This window comes from Sciurus carolinensis, chromosome 8 (assembly GCF_902686445.1).
Source record: "Sciurus carolinensis chromosome 8, mSciCar1.2, whole genome shotgun sequence".
NCBI lineage: Eukaryota > Metazoa > Chordata > Mammalia > Rodentia > Sciuridae > Sciurus > Sciurus carolinensis.
The window spans coordinates 88,540,587-88,556,449 of record NC_062220.1 but is presented as its reverse complement, the minus strand read 5'-3'; the positions used below and the strand labels follow the sequence as shown (position 1 = coordinate 88,556,449).

Below are 15,863 nucleotides of genomic sequence, written 5' to 3'. Positions count from 1 at the left end.
TAGTAATTTTTACTACATCTTACAATTCATTTAAAACTTCTTGTTAGATTATGGTAAAATATACATAACATAAAATTTACCATTTTAACCATTTTTAAGTGTATTTTAGTATTTTAGTAAATATGTCCACATTATTGTGCTATTGTCACCACCATCAGTCTCCAGGGTTTTTTCATCTTATAAAACCCAAATTCTGTGTTCCCCAAACGATACCCTGTCCCCGCTTCCCAGCCCCTGGCAGTCACCACTTTCTGACACTGGACTACTCCAGAGACCTGATGTGAGTAGGTTATTTATAATTTCACAATTGCCTTATTTCATTTAGCGTGTTGTCCTCAAAAGCTTCATGCTGTAAAATGCGTCAGAATTTCCTTCCTTTTTTTTTTTGATGATACACCCTGACTCACTTACTCACAGGGGGTGAGAGGCAAGGGTCCTACCTGGATGACAACACGTGGGTCTCTTTAGCCTTTGCCCTCATGGTCAGGGAGCTCATGGTCAGGGAGTGCTGGGATTGCCTTCCTTTTTAAGGATGAATGAAATTCCACTCCTTGTACATCTATACCACCTTTTGTTTATCCATCCACCCATCGACAAATACCTGGGTGGCTTCTACCATTCCCAACTGCAAAGATGGATGTGTATACATCTGTTGTAGATCTAGCTCTCATTTTTTTGGATATCAGTCAAGGTGTGGAATTGCAGGACTATATGGTAATTCTATCTTATTTTTTTTAGTTGTAAATGGACACAATACCTTTATTTTTATATGGTGCTGAGGATCGAACCCGGTGCCTCACACGTGCGCTCCACTGCTGAGCCACGCCCCCAGCCCTCATATGGTGATTCCAATTTTAATTTTCTTATAAACTTCACTTTAAGATTTGAAGCAACTGCATGTTTATCTAGGTAGAGTTAAATACTGATATTTTATTAAAATGAAGATGTTTTATAACAAATACAAAAATATTTAGTTTTTACAAACTAGAATTTTCATGTGCTGCAAATAAGGTCCAGGTAATTAAAAATATTTAAAATAAGGAGAACTGAGAGCACTGGTGGCTGTTCTTAACCTTTAATGCTGTTTTCAGCTTTCCTGTTCCTCAGTGGAAATAAAAGGTCAAAAAGCAGCCACTGGAGAAAACTAACAATATAGTTTGAGACTGTGTTTTTATTTAAAAAGAAAAAAAATGGAAAAAAATTTAAAAAAAAATCTTTTTATCCCAGAAAAAGCTGCTGATCACAGCTAATGTGAAGTCCAGAATTTCAATCTCATAATATTGACTTTGGTCCAATTTCCCACTGAAATTGGATAATACCAGCAATGAAGGACATTTTTTCAAAGCTATCAGCTGGATGGGCTGAATTAATGACCACTGAGTAATTCTGATATTCTGTCACCAGGCTCAGAGGTTGGACCATGAGATCTGTCGTGATTCCTGGCAAGGCACTCTTTGGCATTCATCTGGGTGTCTGAAAATTTCAGGAGAGGCTGCTCTGGTTTTTCACCTGCCTCAGGGATCTGAACCACTTGAACCCTCCAGGTGTCTACTGGGGTAACTGCTACACCTACGTAGCAGGAGCTGAGAAGACCCTTTCTGGGCAGAGGGCAAGATTGAGGTTGCCTGATCCTCAGAACCAAAATAAACAATGTGGGAAAGAAGATCACCTTAGCATGGTATCATTAGCTGATGTGATTTTAAAGATTTCATAAGAATTAGTTTAAAAAAATTATACCCTTGTGAGAAGGAAATCAGTCATGGAGTTGGTGGAAACCCCATAACCAGAAAAAGCATGGCAGGATGAATTCAGAAGCCCAGTTCACATATTAATTTGGCAACCTTTTGCCATTTTGTTCAGTGTATCTAATAAGATGTGTGGTACCCTGTTAGCCTCCAATTCTAAGTAGAAAAACACCCAGGTCTTCAAACTACTTTGAAAATATGTGATATCAAATTAAGGTGTGTAGTTTCACTGCTGATCTAATGACAGAAAATTACTGAACCTGGGCTTTGGAGTCTGGCTGCTTTTGAATCAATGTTCCACCACTCACCATGTGGCCAGAGGCAATTAAGAATGAGTTCTAAGACTCCATTTCCTTTTTCATTTAATGGTAGATAATTGCATCTTCCCTAAGGCCTGATGGTGAGACTAAATGACATGATAAATAGAAAATGTTTAGCCTGGTGCCTGTAGCAAATACTTACTAGTATTATTAAAATTTTTATGTTCTGCCTTTTGTAATAAGATGGGATGGGAAACAAGTATTCGTTTTCTATTTATAAAATTTCATTGAATTTTTATTTTCTTTTAAGCACTACTGTCTATTGGGGAGGCAGGTAAGTCTTAAGGCAATACACTTGTTTGGTTTTTTTTTTTCCTTCTTTGCATAACCATGAGATACTTCTTTTTAATTTTGCAAACTATTAAGAACAGTCTCCCCATTAAGTACAGAGAGGCCTTGAACCCTCCAGAAAGCCAGATTTTTTAGTTCATCTAGGCATAATCTCCAGCTCTGGAGAACTGCTAACTCAACATGGCAGCACTTTACATGACTGTAAAGGGAGAAAGAAAGTTCTGTCTACCTGAGCACCGAACTCCTTGGGCGATGAGTCCCCACATGAAATTTGCACAGTATTCACACCAATGCGGGCCTCGGAATGTGTGGACCTGTGTTCCAAAGAGAAGAAACGTGTCAACAAATTCAGGTATCTGGAGGTAGGTAGTCGCCAACGTTAAATGCATGGGTGACGTCAAGAAACAGCAGCCTCGGCAGGAATGATCCCTACTGCTCTCTTCTTTTTAGTGAGGAACAGTGGCAAACTCTAAGAAAGCAAAGGTAGGCTTTGATTTTTGAAATCCTCCATGATCCACCATGCCCCAGTCAGAAAGAAATGTGGAGAAACAGTAAGATTATAGGGCTATGCCATCACCCAGAACAAGGCACTGTGTGTAAAACCCAGGATAGCCTGAGCCAGTTGCTACAACCTGCATTTAGCTTAGCAAGTTCTGGAAGGCAGAACTCAATTACTGTGCCCTTTTGACTGAAGTTGTTCCATCCATCTGTAGAGTATCCAGCCAGGTATAAATAAGACATGATTATGGGATAATTAAAAGTTTCCAAGGCTTTGAGCCACTTCCAAAAAAAGGCATTAAAAAAAAAGTGAAGGAGGTGGTTGAAAATACAGGCTACCAATAGGACCCATGGAATTACATCCCCCAGAGTCCTGGTCTATACTCAGCAGGGCCTGGTGTGTCTTTCAGGTGGGGAAGCTGAAAGTCCCTCCTAGTTGGCCAAAGTGCTGCTCTCATTGTTTGGTGCTCAGTCAGTTCTTAAATATTCCAAATATCACAAAGTAAGGATTGTCTTATCTCTGACTAATCAGGTACAGGTCGTCCTCCTGTAACACAATCATATGTTAAGCCTTGAGTTAAAACAAAAACCAAACAAAATAAAAACAGTTGTTCTCTGGCACTAAAGAACTTCAAAGGCAGAGGGAGGGATTCCTTACAAGTAAATGTGGCCATGGTAAGCCAGGAACCACTGCAGTCTATTGGGGGCATATAAATTTATATGAAAACCTTCTGCATATTTTAGGCTTTTCAAAGTTTTAAACCTCAATTCACAAATAAAAGAATGAGGACTTTTTTTTTTTTAACAGTCTACATGCCTATATACAGCTTTTATTGAAAAAAAAAAAATCAGGATGGCAAGTATGGCCACAATTTGGGAAGATGTTTGTCAGAGCACTGCTTAAGATAAAATATCACCACTATGACTTCATGCATTCATACACACTAGATGGTGAGTGTGTATAAAGTGGTGAGGAAAACAAACCTGGTTCCCTTCTAATAGATAGAACTCACAGTTAAATAAAAGCAGCAAAAGAAAATACTGAATAAATAAAAAAATGACCATGGTTTCTATGCAGTAAAACTAAATTATAGTCGTCTTTTGGTATTTCAGCTAATCACATGCAAATTGATTTATACTATTTTCTGTTTCAAAAAATGATGAAAAAAAAAATCTCTCAAAGTTGTATTTCACTTAAATGGAGATGTTCTTCAAAGGTATGGCCTTTAGACACGACAGAGCACCCCTTGTAGGAATGCCAAGAACTCATCTGGGGAGCACTGCATGTAGGTCAAATGCCATGATTCACGTAGAGGCCCACTGAGACTGAACCTGGCACTAAAAGCACTCATCAGTAAAATGTCCTGTTGAAAGTTGAAAATTTCCTAAATTTGGTCATCAGTAATATTTTACTAGAAATATTCTAATGGTGCTGGTTAATTTTGGCAGCAAAGTTGGTTATTAATAAACTGTGGAGACTGCAAGATTGATTAAATCTGATAAAAAATATAACTAAAAAATTGTATATAAAGGATTATAGGGGGAAAAGATGTGGCTGCTGCCAGAGACAAAGAGGGGCCTGGTATTACCCAGGATGGGCGGGAGGCCTCTCTTGGAAGGTAACCTGGAGGAAGAGAAGAGCTAGTTTTGTGGGGAAAGGAATAGGGAACATTCCAGGCAGAAGGTATATCTGGAGGCCTTTCAGGAACAAAACAGCTTGGTGTGATTATGCAATGGAAGGAAAGTCAAGGTGGCCAGAACTCGGGGAACGAGAGGGAGAGGAACTTGAAGGCAGGAATAGGAAGTCACATAGGGCCTTGAAGCCTTTACTTGTGAGCATGGATTTGGTTTTAATCTAGGTACAATAAGAAATTATTGTAGGATGCCAAGTAGAACAATGATTCGTTTTTAGAAGATTATTCTGGCCACAGTATTGAAAATGGATGTAGTGTACTAATGGCGGAATAGATTTGGATGCTATGTAGTAGGCTAGTTGAGAAAAGGCAGGTAGAGATCAGGATGCTGGCAGTAGAGATGGGATAATCTGAAGAAATTTACACAGCCTGATCATAGAATGAATGATCTTTGAGGATGAGAGGAATCAGGAATGATTCCTAGTTTTTAGCCTAGGAACTAGGTGGATGGTAATATTATTTTCTGAGATGGGGAAGACAGTCTTTGGAGAGAAGGTCAAGAATCAGCTTTGGACAAGATTAAGGTTAAATACTCTTATGATATCAAGTGTTAGTGTTAAGGAGGAATTCACACAGCTTTGATGACTCAGAGGAGGGCTGAGGCCTGAAGACATACATACATTTGGCTATCCCTGACATACAGATGGTATTTAAAATTATGTTAAGGGATAAAACATATTAGGGAATAGGAAGCAGAAAACAAAGAAAAGAAAGCTCAACTCCATGCCCTCAGTTCTCCGACAGTGAAAACCAAGAGAGTAGAGTATTTTAGAAGCCAAGAGGTGAAGAGTGCTTTAGGGACAGAGTGGGCCACTGTGTCAAATGCTGGAAAAAGGTCCAATCAGATAAACACTAAATGTTGATTCAGTTACACAAAGTCATCACCAACCTTAGCAAGAACAGTCTCTTTAGACTGGTGAGGACAGAAACCAGATTCAAGGGGACTGAAGAATAAGTGGGTAGTAAGGAAGCGGAGAGATGTACAGGCAAATTCTGACCATGACTTCCAGAAAAGAGAGAAGATTGCTCAGGAAAGTTGTGAAGGGAAGATTTTATTTTATTTTAGTTTTAGATGAAAGACATTAGGGCATGTTGATTTGTTGTTGGGATTAACACGACAGGCATAAGATACTGGAGATGCAGAAAAGAGAAAAAATAAGCCAAGGAATGATGATCCTGAAAAGTTGAGAGATGGTAGAATTTAGGGTAGATAGGGAAGCAAAAGGAAAAATAGTCAAGATTTTCCAGAATTAGTAAAAGACATGGAACCTGAAGAGTAAAAAAAGCTAAATGACTCTCAAATAAGACAAAGAAAACTAATCAACATCAACATAGATTACGGTGACATTGCAGAATACTAAAAAATAAGGAAACCCTGCAAAAGGACAGCAGTTAGGAGGGAGGCAGACTCTTCCTCAGCAAAAAAAGGTTAGCGATTATGGAAACACTTCATTGATGTGCTCAGAGAAAAATACTGCCCACCAAACTTTTTATTTATTTATTTTGAGATGGGGTCTTACTGTGTTGCCAAGACTGGCCTCGTGCTACAGATCCTCCTGCCTCTGCCACCCAAGGGACTATAAGCATGCACCACTAAATCTCACTTGCCAGTCTAATTTTACACCCAGATAATTATCATCCAAGAGAAAGGTAAAATAAAGATATGTTCAGACAAATGCCAAGAGTTTCCACTCACAGATCCTCACACAAAGACTTACTAAAGGATATGCTCCACAAGAAGCAAATGGAATCCAAGAAGAAGGAGCAGGATTCAAGAAGCAATGGTGAGCAGAAAAAACATTCTAATCAAGTTTTCCTGCATAAAATGACAATAACAAATGACTAATTTTAGGGGACTTATAAACAGTGAAAAATGACATAAATATTGAAGAGGATGAGGGGAGGTAAAGCTTCCTAAGGTCCTTGTAATTAGGGGTGAAAGAAGAGCTATTAGTAAACTGAAGGATATTTTAAGTCAATTGTGTATATTTTACAAATTTTAGTATGCCCCAAAAGAGTGAAACAGAATGCATAATTTTTTTTTTTTTTTTTTTTGGTGCTGGGGATTGAACCCAGGGCCTTGTGCATATGAGGCAAGCACTCTACCAACTGAGCTATCTCCCCAGCCCCAGAATGCATAAATTTTTAAAAAACCCACAAGGGAAAAAGGATAGATTTGATCAAGTCGATTAAAAGTAGAAAAGAAAAAAAAAGAAGCAATAAAAAAGCAGAATGAATGTATTTTTAAAATCCTTATAGTTCTCTAATCAAAATAAATAAAAATGACTCAAACTCAACAAAGATACTTTATTAGATCCTTAAAAATCTTTTTAAGAAACATACTCAAAACATAATATGGGAGAAATGTAAGAAGTAAAAAGACATACCTAGCAAATGCTAGCCAACAGAACCCCAAGGTAGACCCAAAAAACATATGGCAAATATTGAATTACATGGAGAAACTGACAAATCCACAAATAGGAAAGGGACTTCATATGCAACCAAAGAATGCACGCTCCTCCAAAACACACGGAACATTTATATAAGCTGACAACAAATCAAGCTTCAACATGTACAAAAGCATTGAGAGCATATTATTGTATTTTTTAAAAATATTTTTTAGATTTTGATAGACCTTTATTTTTTTCATTTATTTATATGTGGTGCTGAGAATCGAACCTAGTGCCTCACATGTGCTAGGCAAGCACTCAACCACTGAGCCACAACCCCAGCCCCATATTACTGTATTTTAACATATAAATAATAATAGATTGTCAAACTCCAGCATGTTTGATACAATACATTTGGTACCAGTGGTTCATGAGACCAAATCACTCATAAATGGACACTTGGTATATCTTAGAAAAAGCTTTGAAATTAGTGGGGGAAGGATGTCAGAGAGATGAATTATTTCCCATTTCATTCACTATGCACCTTTGTATTGCCTCATTATTCCCTCACTTATTTGATACTTACATGACACTTTTTGAATCTGACCTATACTAGTCCTTGGGCAGACGAAGTTGAAAGAGATCCAAGGAGCAACAACTCCCTGCACTTAAGGATCTCATTATCTACAAGAATAAAGAAGCAACTTAAACAATTATATCAGTGACAACAGAGTATGTCAGAGATCCTGTGGTAGGAGAATGGAGAGAATATACATTCTTCTGAGAAAGTTGGGGCAAGTGGTTTTAAACTGGGTTTTGAAGGATGGATAGAAGTTCACCAGACTGGGAAAGATAAGCTGGCAGGGAAGCAACAGAGTTGACTGGGTAGCAAGATGACTTGGAGGGAGCATTCTGAAAGGAGCAAATAGCATAACTGAGACCCCAAGACAGTTTGCTTTGTTTTGGGTGAAAGGTACTCTTTTCTTATAGGTGGTGCAAAAAGAGGGGTGATACAATGCTCTTCTCTGAAACATCTCCAGTGGATAAAGTACCCTCATGGGAAATATTCTCATGCCTTGGGGGGAAAATGGAAATAAAATAGTTAGAAATTTAGAAATTAGGAGGGTAGTTGCAATGTTCACTGCAGTTAGACAAAAATGAATGTGGATAAAAAAGAAGCTGACCTACTAACTGCTTCAGGAAACACTGGATATGTAACAACAGATGTTTTGTCAATATTTTAAAAAATAATTGAGCACATCAAAATTGCAGTCAATGCTTATTTGCTCTGCTCATATTTACCCACATGCTTTCCCTGAAGATATCCCCACTGCCTTTGATCTCATTTCTCCAGCCAAACAGATGCAGGTAGACATTGCAGACTAGCCAAATACTCCAGTGTCCCCCTCAGTCCCATAGAAATAAAATGGAATGGGAAGAGAGGAGGAACGTGAACTTAGCTGAACATTATTTTAGGCCCACTGCCTAATTTCCTTTTTGGGATGGGCTACTGTTTATTTTCATGGCCAATATATTGTTCACTTTTCTTTTGGATCCATGAGGACAATCTCTACAATATAGATTACATGTGAATGCTGAGGGCACTCAGACTCCATTTCATTTGGGGTTGACTTATTTGGCTACTCTCTTAATAAAACACTGCATATCTTAAAAGTCACTAATCGGCTTTTTCCATTCTCAGTAGTTTATTGATTTTCAAGAATATCTTTTTGGAGAGAGAACATTCTGCAAACTTTAGGGCAGTAACTAAAATACTCTAGACAGGAAGAAAATACTCCAGACAGGAAGAATGTCTGTCCAAGACTATTATACTGGGCATGGTTTGCCTGGAATTCAAAACCCACACCAAACAAAAAAGATGGCATTACAGGAGATAAGGCATGTTTTATAAATGACCCAGGAATTGCCACTTAATAAAAACTAGAGCCAGCAGAACTGTCAAGAAAAATCCCAGGCGTGTAGCAAGCAGCCCCTGGCTTGGCCCTTACTAAATGAACAGGATGTTATTTGTCTCACATCTGCTCAGTCTGGAAGGCAGGATTCTCTAGTGATTTTATAACAAATATGTTTTAATGGACCAGTGTAAACACCTCTCAAATGTACAATTAGCTCGGCTCAGGATCTAGTTGTAAGAAAGTGGTATTTATCATGTGCTGTAGTTGAGAAGATTTGCTTCTGATCATCAGTTTATATTGGGGTTTATCAACCTTATCACCATTAATATGTTGGGCTTGAAAATTCTTTGTTTTGGGAGAGCAACTATCTTATGCATTGTGGGATGTTGTGCAGCATCCCTGGCCGTTACTCGCTAGATACCAGTAGCAATTCTCATTGGGGACAAACCATAAATATCTAGACATTGCCAAATGTCCCCTGGAGATGACAAAGTAAGTGTGATTGAGAATCACTGGTATAGAATAGAACCAAACTATCACTTTTATTATTGATATTAAAAAGGGAATGGGGGACTGGGGTTGTGGCTCAATGATAAAGCACTTGCCCAGCATGCGTGAGGCACTGGGTTCAATTCTCAGCACCACATATAAATAAATAAAATAAAGGTCCATTGACAACTAAAAAAAGTATTTAAAAAGGGAGGGGAATGGGTATGGTGGTACACATCTGTAATCCTAGCTATTGGGGGTCTAGAGGAAGGTCTGGGGTCTGTTCCAGCTCCTTACCAGTGTTAAATCAGGGTAGGGAGTTTTGGTATCTTATTCTCAGTCACCCAGAAGGTCAGTTCAGTGAAAGTCTCTAGTGTTCTGCTAAGGATTTTTTTCTATAATTTAGTCTAGTTCCTGTAATCATGTGACATTTAACTCATGTGAGAAATTAAATTAAACTTTGGACTTTCCCCTCTTGCAAGATCCGATGAAGGACTGACTTGACCTTGAAGTGAACCTTTTCAGATGGAAGAACAAAGCAACAGAGACTGCAACGGAGAAATCTGTAATCCCCTCTAGGAGGTCTGCTGAGCAGATGCTGCAGGAGAGCCTGGGTTCAGGTGAGGTTCTCAACTCCCGCACCACGGATCTCTGGATTTTTCTATTAGTAACTGCTATAGTGCATTTAAAATAGGATTCGGGATGTGGTCCAAAGGCAAAGTTTGCAGAAAACTCAATAACCTAGTCTTGTTTGACAAAGCTACTTGGACAAACTGTTAGTAAGTTACCAGCCCTGCTATGGTCTCTGGGAGGCTGGATTCATGGTCCCCAGCCAGGAATAGCCCGCTGGAGCTCCTTAACAAAGGACTCAGCAAATTGATCTAAAGGTATAGAGCAGTAATTGACACCATAAATATGAAGGGGTGGTGTCCCAGCTGCTTGTGGAGATGCATGTATGGGTCCAATCAATTATAAAAAATAAAAGCATCATCAAATAAATAAATGGGATTGAATTTCTCAAACATCAACTGCCACAAAGCTTTTTGGGAATCTCCTCATTGCATAAAGTGAGATATTCTCGCTTCCTAATCTCTCTAGTTCATGAGGATATCAGCACCCACATTCTTTGACACAGCCTTGTTTAAAAACCTCCTGTGGTTCCCCATTGAGCATGGGGTGCAGGGGAGTGGGGAGGCTTCTCAACCTCAGTGCTAGTGATGTGAGGTTGAGTAACTGTTGTGGGGGCTGTCCTGGGTGTTATGGGATGTTTAGCTGTACCCCAGCCTCTCCTGGATGCCACTGGTACACCCTCAGTGTGAGAATAAAACGAATGTCTCCAGACACTGCAAATGTTCCCAGGGGGAAGAGGGGGAATGACCCAGTCTGCAAGTCCTTGAGCAGGGGAAGAGTCCTGTTCTTTTATTGTCACTGCCTTTCTTGTACCTGGTACATATCAGCCTGCAGTCCATATTTGTTGAGTAAAAGAAAGGTGAAATAGTTTCCTTTTCTGAGAACCTTTCAAAAGACCCAACTGATGTGTATAATGGCCACCAGTGCTTGCTCTACCCCCACCCCCAGCAAAACACAAAAGTCATCTTTCTCTGGACTGAAAATTCCAGAAACCAGCATTTACTCATTTAGAATAGTCCCTTTGAATTATGTGTTTTTTGAACCAAAACAAACTCTATACAAAATTAATAAGCTAAGCACTTGGTAAGAGTCAGACTCTTTAGTGGATGATTGGCATCTGTGAGTAGCTTGAGCAAGTCACGTCCCTGGTGTGTGGCCTAAGCCAGGTGTCCCAGCAGAGGGTATATCAAAGCCCTTTCTCTTCCACTGAGCTCTGCTGGTTTGTAAAGGAGCTACAATGATAGTGAGGACAGTGTCCTAATACACACATACAGACCAACCAAGAAGGTCAAAGAGAAGCTTTGAGTCAGGCCCTGGCAGGTAGAGAACACCACTGCCTATGTGAGACCCTTCTCTAAAAATCCTTTCTGCACATGCTTGAAATCCCTGCTGTGAATGGAGTTCCTTTGAATAAAGGCATTCTGCTGTTGGGTCTCAAACCCAACAGATTAATTAAGTTGTCATTTTCATGAACAAGCTCTTTTTAAGCTAAGCATGTACTGTCATGGTTTGTATCTTAAATGTCCTCTGAAAGCCCACGTGTTAAAGACTCAGTTCCCAGGGATGGTGCTATTGGGAGGTGGTGGGACCTAGTTAGAAGGAGGTAGGTCCTTGAAGGGGACGTGTCCTTGAAGGGAATGTTGGGGCCCCAAGCTATCTTTTTCTTTCTGTTTCCCAGCTGCCGGGATATGAGCAATTTTTCTCCATACCATGCTCCCGCCATGATGTTCTGCCTCGCCACAGGCCCCAAAAGCAATGGAGATAGATGACCATGAAAAACTTCTGAAATGGTGAGAAAAGGAGGGAAGGAAGGAGAAAAAAAGGGGGAGGAAGAGGGAAAGCAGAGGGAGAGGGAGAGAAGGAGTAGTTCTCATTTCTCCCTCTGCTTGGTGGTAGTCCCTTAGGGTCTGTGAGCCCCTCCTGGGTAATAACCTCCTTTATAACTGAAGAGTTTCCAGGGGTCCTATTACTTGAAAATAGGGTTTCTAATAATTATAGTGGTGGAGCCAGGCCATAGTAGGGTGTAGATAAAAACAACTCCTCTTCATAGCACTTAGGAGCAGGAACCACATTTCCTTTATAAAGACCATTTCTGAGCTTGTTTATTCTAGTCTCACTTGGAGTCACTCATTTCATATTCAAGGTGATTAATTTTGCCTTTCTTTTCCATCACTGCTCTCAGACTCACTTCTGCCAAAACAGCCTTTTCTGATGATTAGACAAAACACACAAAAGAAAGCCCACAACCATTTCTGAAGCTGATTTCTGGGTAGGCCAATGTGCAGACGCAATATTCTCTGGTCCCTTCTCCCCAGGTGCACAGGATTGCCCCAAGCAAATGGCCATTATACTGATGAGAATGCCAAGACTGAGCTGGAGCAGTGGTGCCCGCCTGTAATCCTAGCAGCTGGGGAGGCTAAGGCAGGAGGATCGAGAGTTCAAAGCCAGCCTCAGCAACAGCGAGGCACTAAGCAACTCAGTGAGACTTGTTTCTAAATAAAGTACAAAATAGGGCTGGGGATGTGGCTCTGTGGTTGAGTGCTCCTGAGTTCAATTCCTGGTAAACCATGCTCCTCTCTCACCCCCCCCCCAAAAAAAAAGAACTCCAAGACTGAGGCTGGGGTTGTAGCTCAGTGGTAGAGTGCTTGCTTAGAATGTACTTTCAACTGAAAAAAAAAAAAAAGAAAAGATTGCAAAGACCAATAGTAGATATAGAAATTATAAATGAGCCATGAAACCCAAATTGGGATGAACTGCCATATGCTGGACAGGTGCATTAACAGTACACTGTGACACATTCTTAGCCTCATGAACTTCTAGTCTGGCTCCCAGGAATATTATGGAATGGTGAGCATTGTAGCATGGAGTATGCTACAAGAACACACAAGATAGGGTGTGCCAGGGAAGCAGGATGCTGCTGGTAGAGTGGGGGACAGAAAAGGGTGAGTAAAGGAACTATTTCACTTATGTCCTGATGAGAACACTTCTGAGGGTCACCATGCAGGACACTGGGGCAACAGGAGTAAACTGGGTATGTGGCCTTCACTATAAAACACTGGTTAGCACTGCACGCTAGCATCCTTGGCCAAATGGAGGGCACCAGCTGGTCTGACCTTTCCTAAGGGGGTCTCTCTGTCCACGGCACAGTCTGATGACTCTGGAAAGGGCCTGCTCCCTGAAAGGACCTAAGTGCAATGAACACAAGTGCATATAACACACAGGCTACAAGTGGGGGGTGTACTGGGGTGGGGAGTGAGGAAGGAGGCTTGAAAGTTGCCCCTGTGGGTAGACAGGCTCATGAGCTCTGCCTACGAGCAGCCAGCCTGCTGGGCCCTGCTCCGCCCTGGAGCTTCTACAGTCAGGAACCAGACGGAAAGCCCTTCTGTGGGAGTGGGGGGAGTGTCCATGTGACCAGGGAAGCCAGGACAACAAGTAAATGTGTACATCAGCCAGTGACCAGGGCTGTGGAGTTGGAGAGGGGTGGGAAGAAAAAGGGGCCGATAGGGAAGTGAACACAGGGTAGGGTGGGTGTAGGGTGGTTCCACTTGACCTTGAGAACTTTCCTCTCTCCATCCCTATTCCATGTGGGGAGGAGGGACAGGTGTCCTGGATATCCCTGGATGGAAGAAGAGAGTAAGCAGAGTGATGCAGACACTGGGGACAGGCTGGGTGGGAGGGGCCAGCTCAGAGGCCTCTGAGGGCGCTGTGGAGTCCTCAGACTCCACCACTGCCCCAGTCTCCTCCCTGGCTCACTTCTGGCTCATTTCTGACTCCAGGTTTTCACTCATGTGTTTGCATTGCTCAGAATGCCCTTCCCTCTGTATAATTCAAGATTTTTTCTTTATTCAGGGCTGTGTTGTCTTCCCACCTCCTCCAGGAGCCTGACTGTTAAGGATGGAAGAGCAGTTGCCCTGCTTCCTCCACAGGATCCTGCAACATGGAGCATCCTGTTCTTTGAGTTCTCCTGGAAACTCATCTCTGCGACTCCTGTTCTCCACATATAAACACAGGACTGGAGTCTCCAGCATGTGCCCTGAGTAGCTGGATAGGACCCTGCACTAAAAAGGGCCCATACTTGGTCAAATGCTCTGTTGTCACTGTCTTGAAATTCCTAATAATATTTTAACAAGGGACCCCACAATTTCATTTTGAACTAGGTCCCACTAATGGGGGACCCAGTCCTATCTAACCACATGTAGCCAGTCTTATCTGGCCACATATTAATGTAAACCAGTAACTAATCATAGCTTTGATTATAAAGTATATACTCTGAATATGAGTCAGTCATAGCAAATAGATACTTCTGACTAGCTACGGTATAGGAAGGTCACCAGTTATTTTAAAGATTTTTATGCCCTTACGGTAATACTTTTTGTGAAGAAATGCTTAATAAAGATAAGAGACCAGGAACGGCTAAATCACTTTCTGTCAAGGTACTGAAGCATGTATAAAAAAAAAAAAATCAATGAAAACTTCTCTTTAAAGAAATTAAATCCCAGGCCACAGAAATTAGTAGTGGCGCTTAGACCACAGCATTGACATTTAAAAGTCATTAGATTGCATCTAAAGACCATTTCTAGTAAACATGAAAACCCTCAATGCAATTTTGAATTCTAACTTATAGCACCAGTGATGAACCCTTTAGGATGAGGCTAGAGAGTCCTCCTATGAAGGCTCTTGAAAATACTAGTTTTGTAATGGGTGGTATGCATGCCCCAGAGAGGTATGGTCAAGTCTTAAACCTGGTCACTGCGAATGTGGCCTTTTGGAAATAAGGTGAGTGAAGACACAATTAAGATAAGATCCTTCTGGATTGGGGTAGGCCCTAAATCTAATGACTGAGGATCAGACCTGCAGAAACACATAGAGAATTAGGTGGTACAAAGATGGTGTGAGAGACTGCAGTGACGTACCTAGAAGTCAAAGGACCTGCAAGGACATTGAACAAACACAAGGTAGGAAAAAGGCAGGAGACTGTCTCAGAGACTCCAACAGGGACCAACCCTGCCCATGCCTTGGTTTCTCCAAAACTGTGAGAAAATAAATTTTTGTGGTTTTTAAGCCACTGAGATTTCAGTCATTTGTTATGAAAATGATAAAAAATTAATAGAGTCCCAGAGATATAAAGACTTTTTAAGAACTGGGGGAAAATATGCATGACATCTAAATCTAAAAAAATCTAGATCAGTCATCTACTTCTTAAACAAATGAGGAACATAAACCAGTACTGGCTAGATGATAAAATATATTCAAAGAAATAACCATCATTGGACTTTATTTCATTTTCTATTACATCTATTTGCAAGAGAGGAAGAAAGAGGGGTGTGAAGAAGTGAGGGTAAAAAGTGACAAATACAGAGAAAACAAAACAAAAGGCACAAGTGAGAGACACAAACAGATGAATAATAAAATAATGACAGAGGTTAACAACAAATGAATACTTATTATAAGGAGCTGGAGCTAATAAGTGCTTTATGTGTATTCCTTAAACCTCACAACATTCTCATTTTATAGATGAGGAAGTTGAGGCCAAGGGAACCAAGTTCTTTGTCCAAAGATCATGTGGCCAGAAGTGCTAAAGCCACCTATAAAAACCTCACCATATTTTAAACATGAGAGAGAAGGATGACTGTCCAGATATTAGGGGTTCTGGGGCTTGAGTTTTAGAATTCAGCCACAAGGTGCTATTAGAGAGACTATTCTGGAGTTCTGGGGGTGTGGTTCAGTAGCAGAGCACTTGCCTAGTATATGTGAGCACCTTGGTTTGATTCCCAGCATATCAAAAAAAAAAAAAAAAAAAAAAAGAAAGAGAGGCTATACCAGTTGTGAGTACCTCTTTCAGTCAACTAGATAAAATGAGCTAAGTCCATGTAATTATACCATGCTTATA

The 15,863-nt window shown here is 40.6% G+C and overlaps 1 protein-coding gene across 3 annotated transcripts in view; it reads right to left on the bottom strand.

Annotated features, from left to right (window-relative positions):
* Chn2 (chimerin 2) overlaps window positions 1–15,863 on the bottom strand; it is a 304,571-nt gene that overhangs the window by 14,523 nt on the left and 274,185 nt on the right. For all 3 annotated transcript variants that reach the window (XM_047560115.1, XM_047560117.1, XM_047560114.1), the window contains one exon: window positions 2,586–2,670. In XM_047560115.1, coding sequence (XP_047416071.1) covers window positions 2,586–2,670 — 85 coding nt within the window. The remainder of the gene's footprint in view (window positions 1–2,585; window positions 2,671–15,863) is intronic.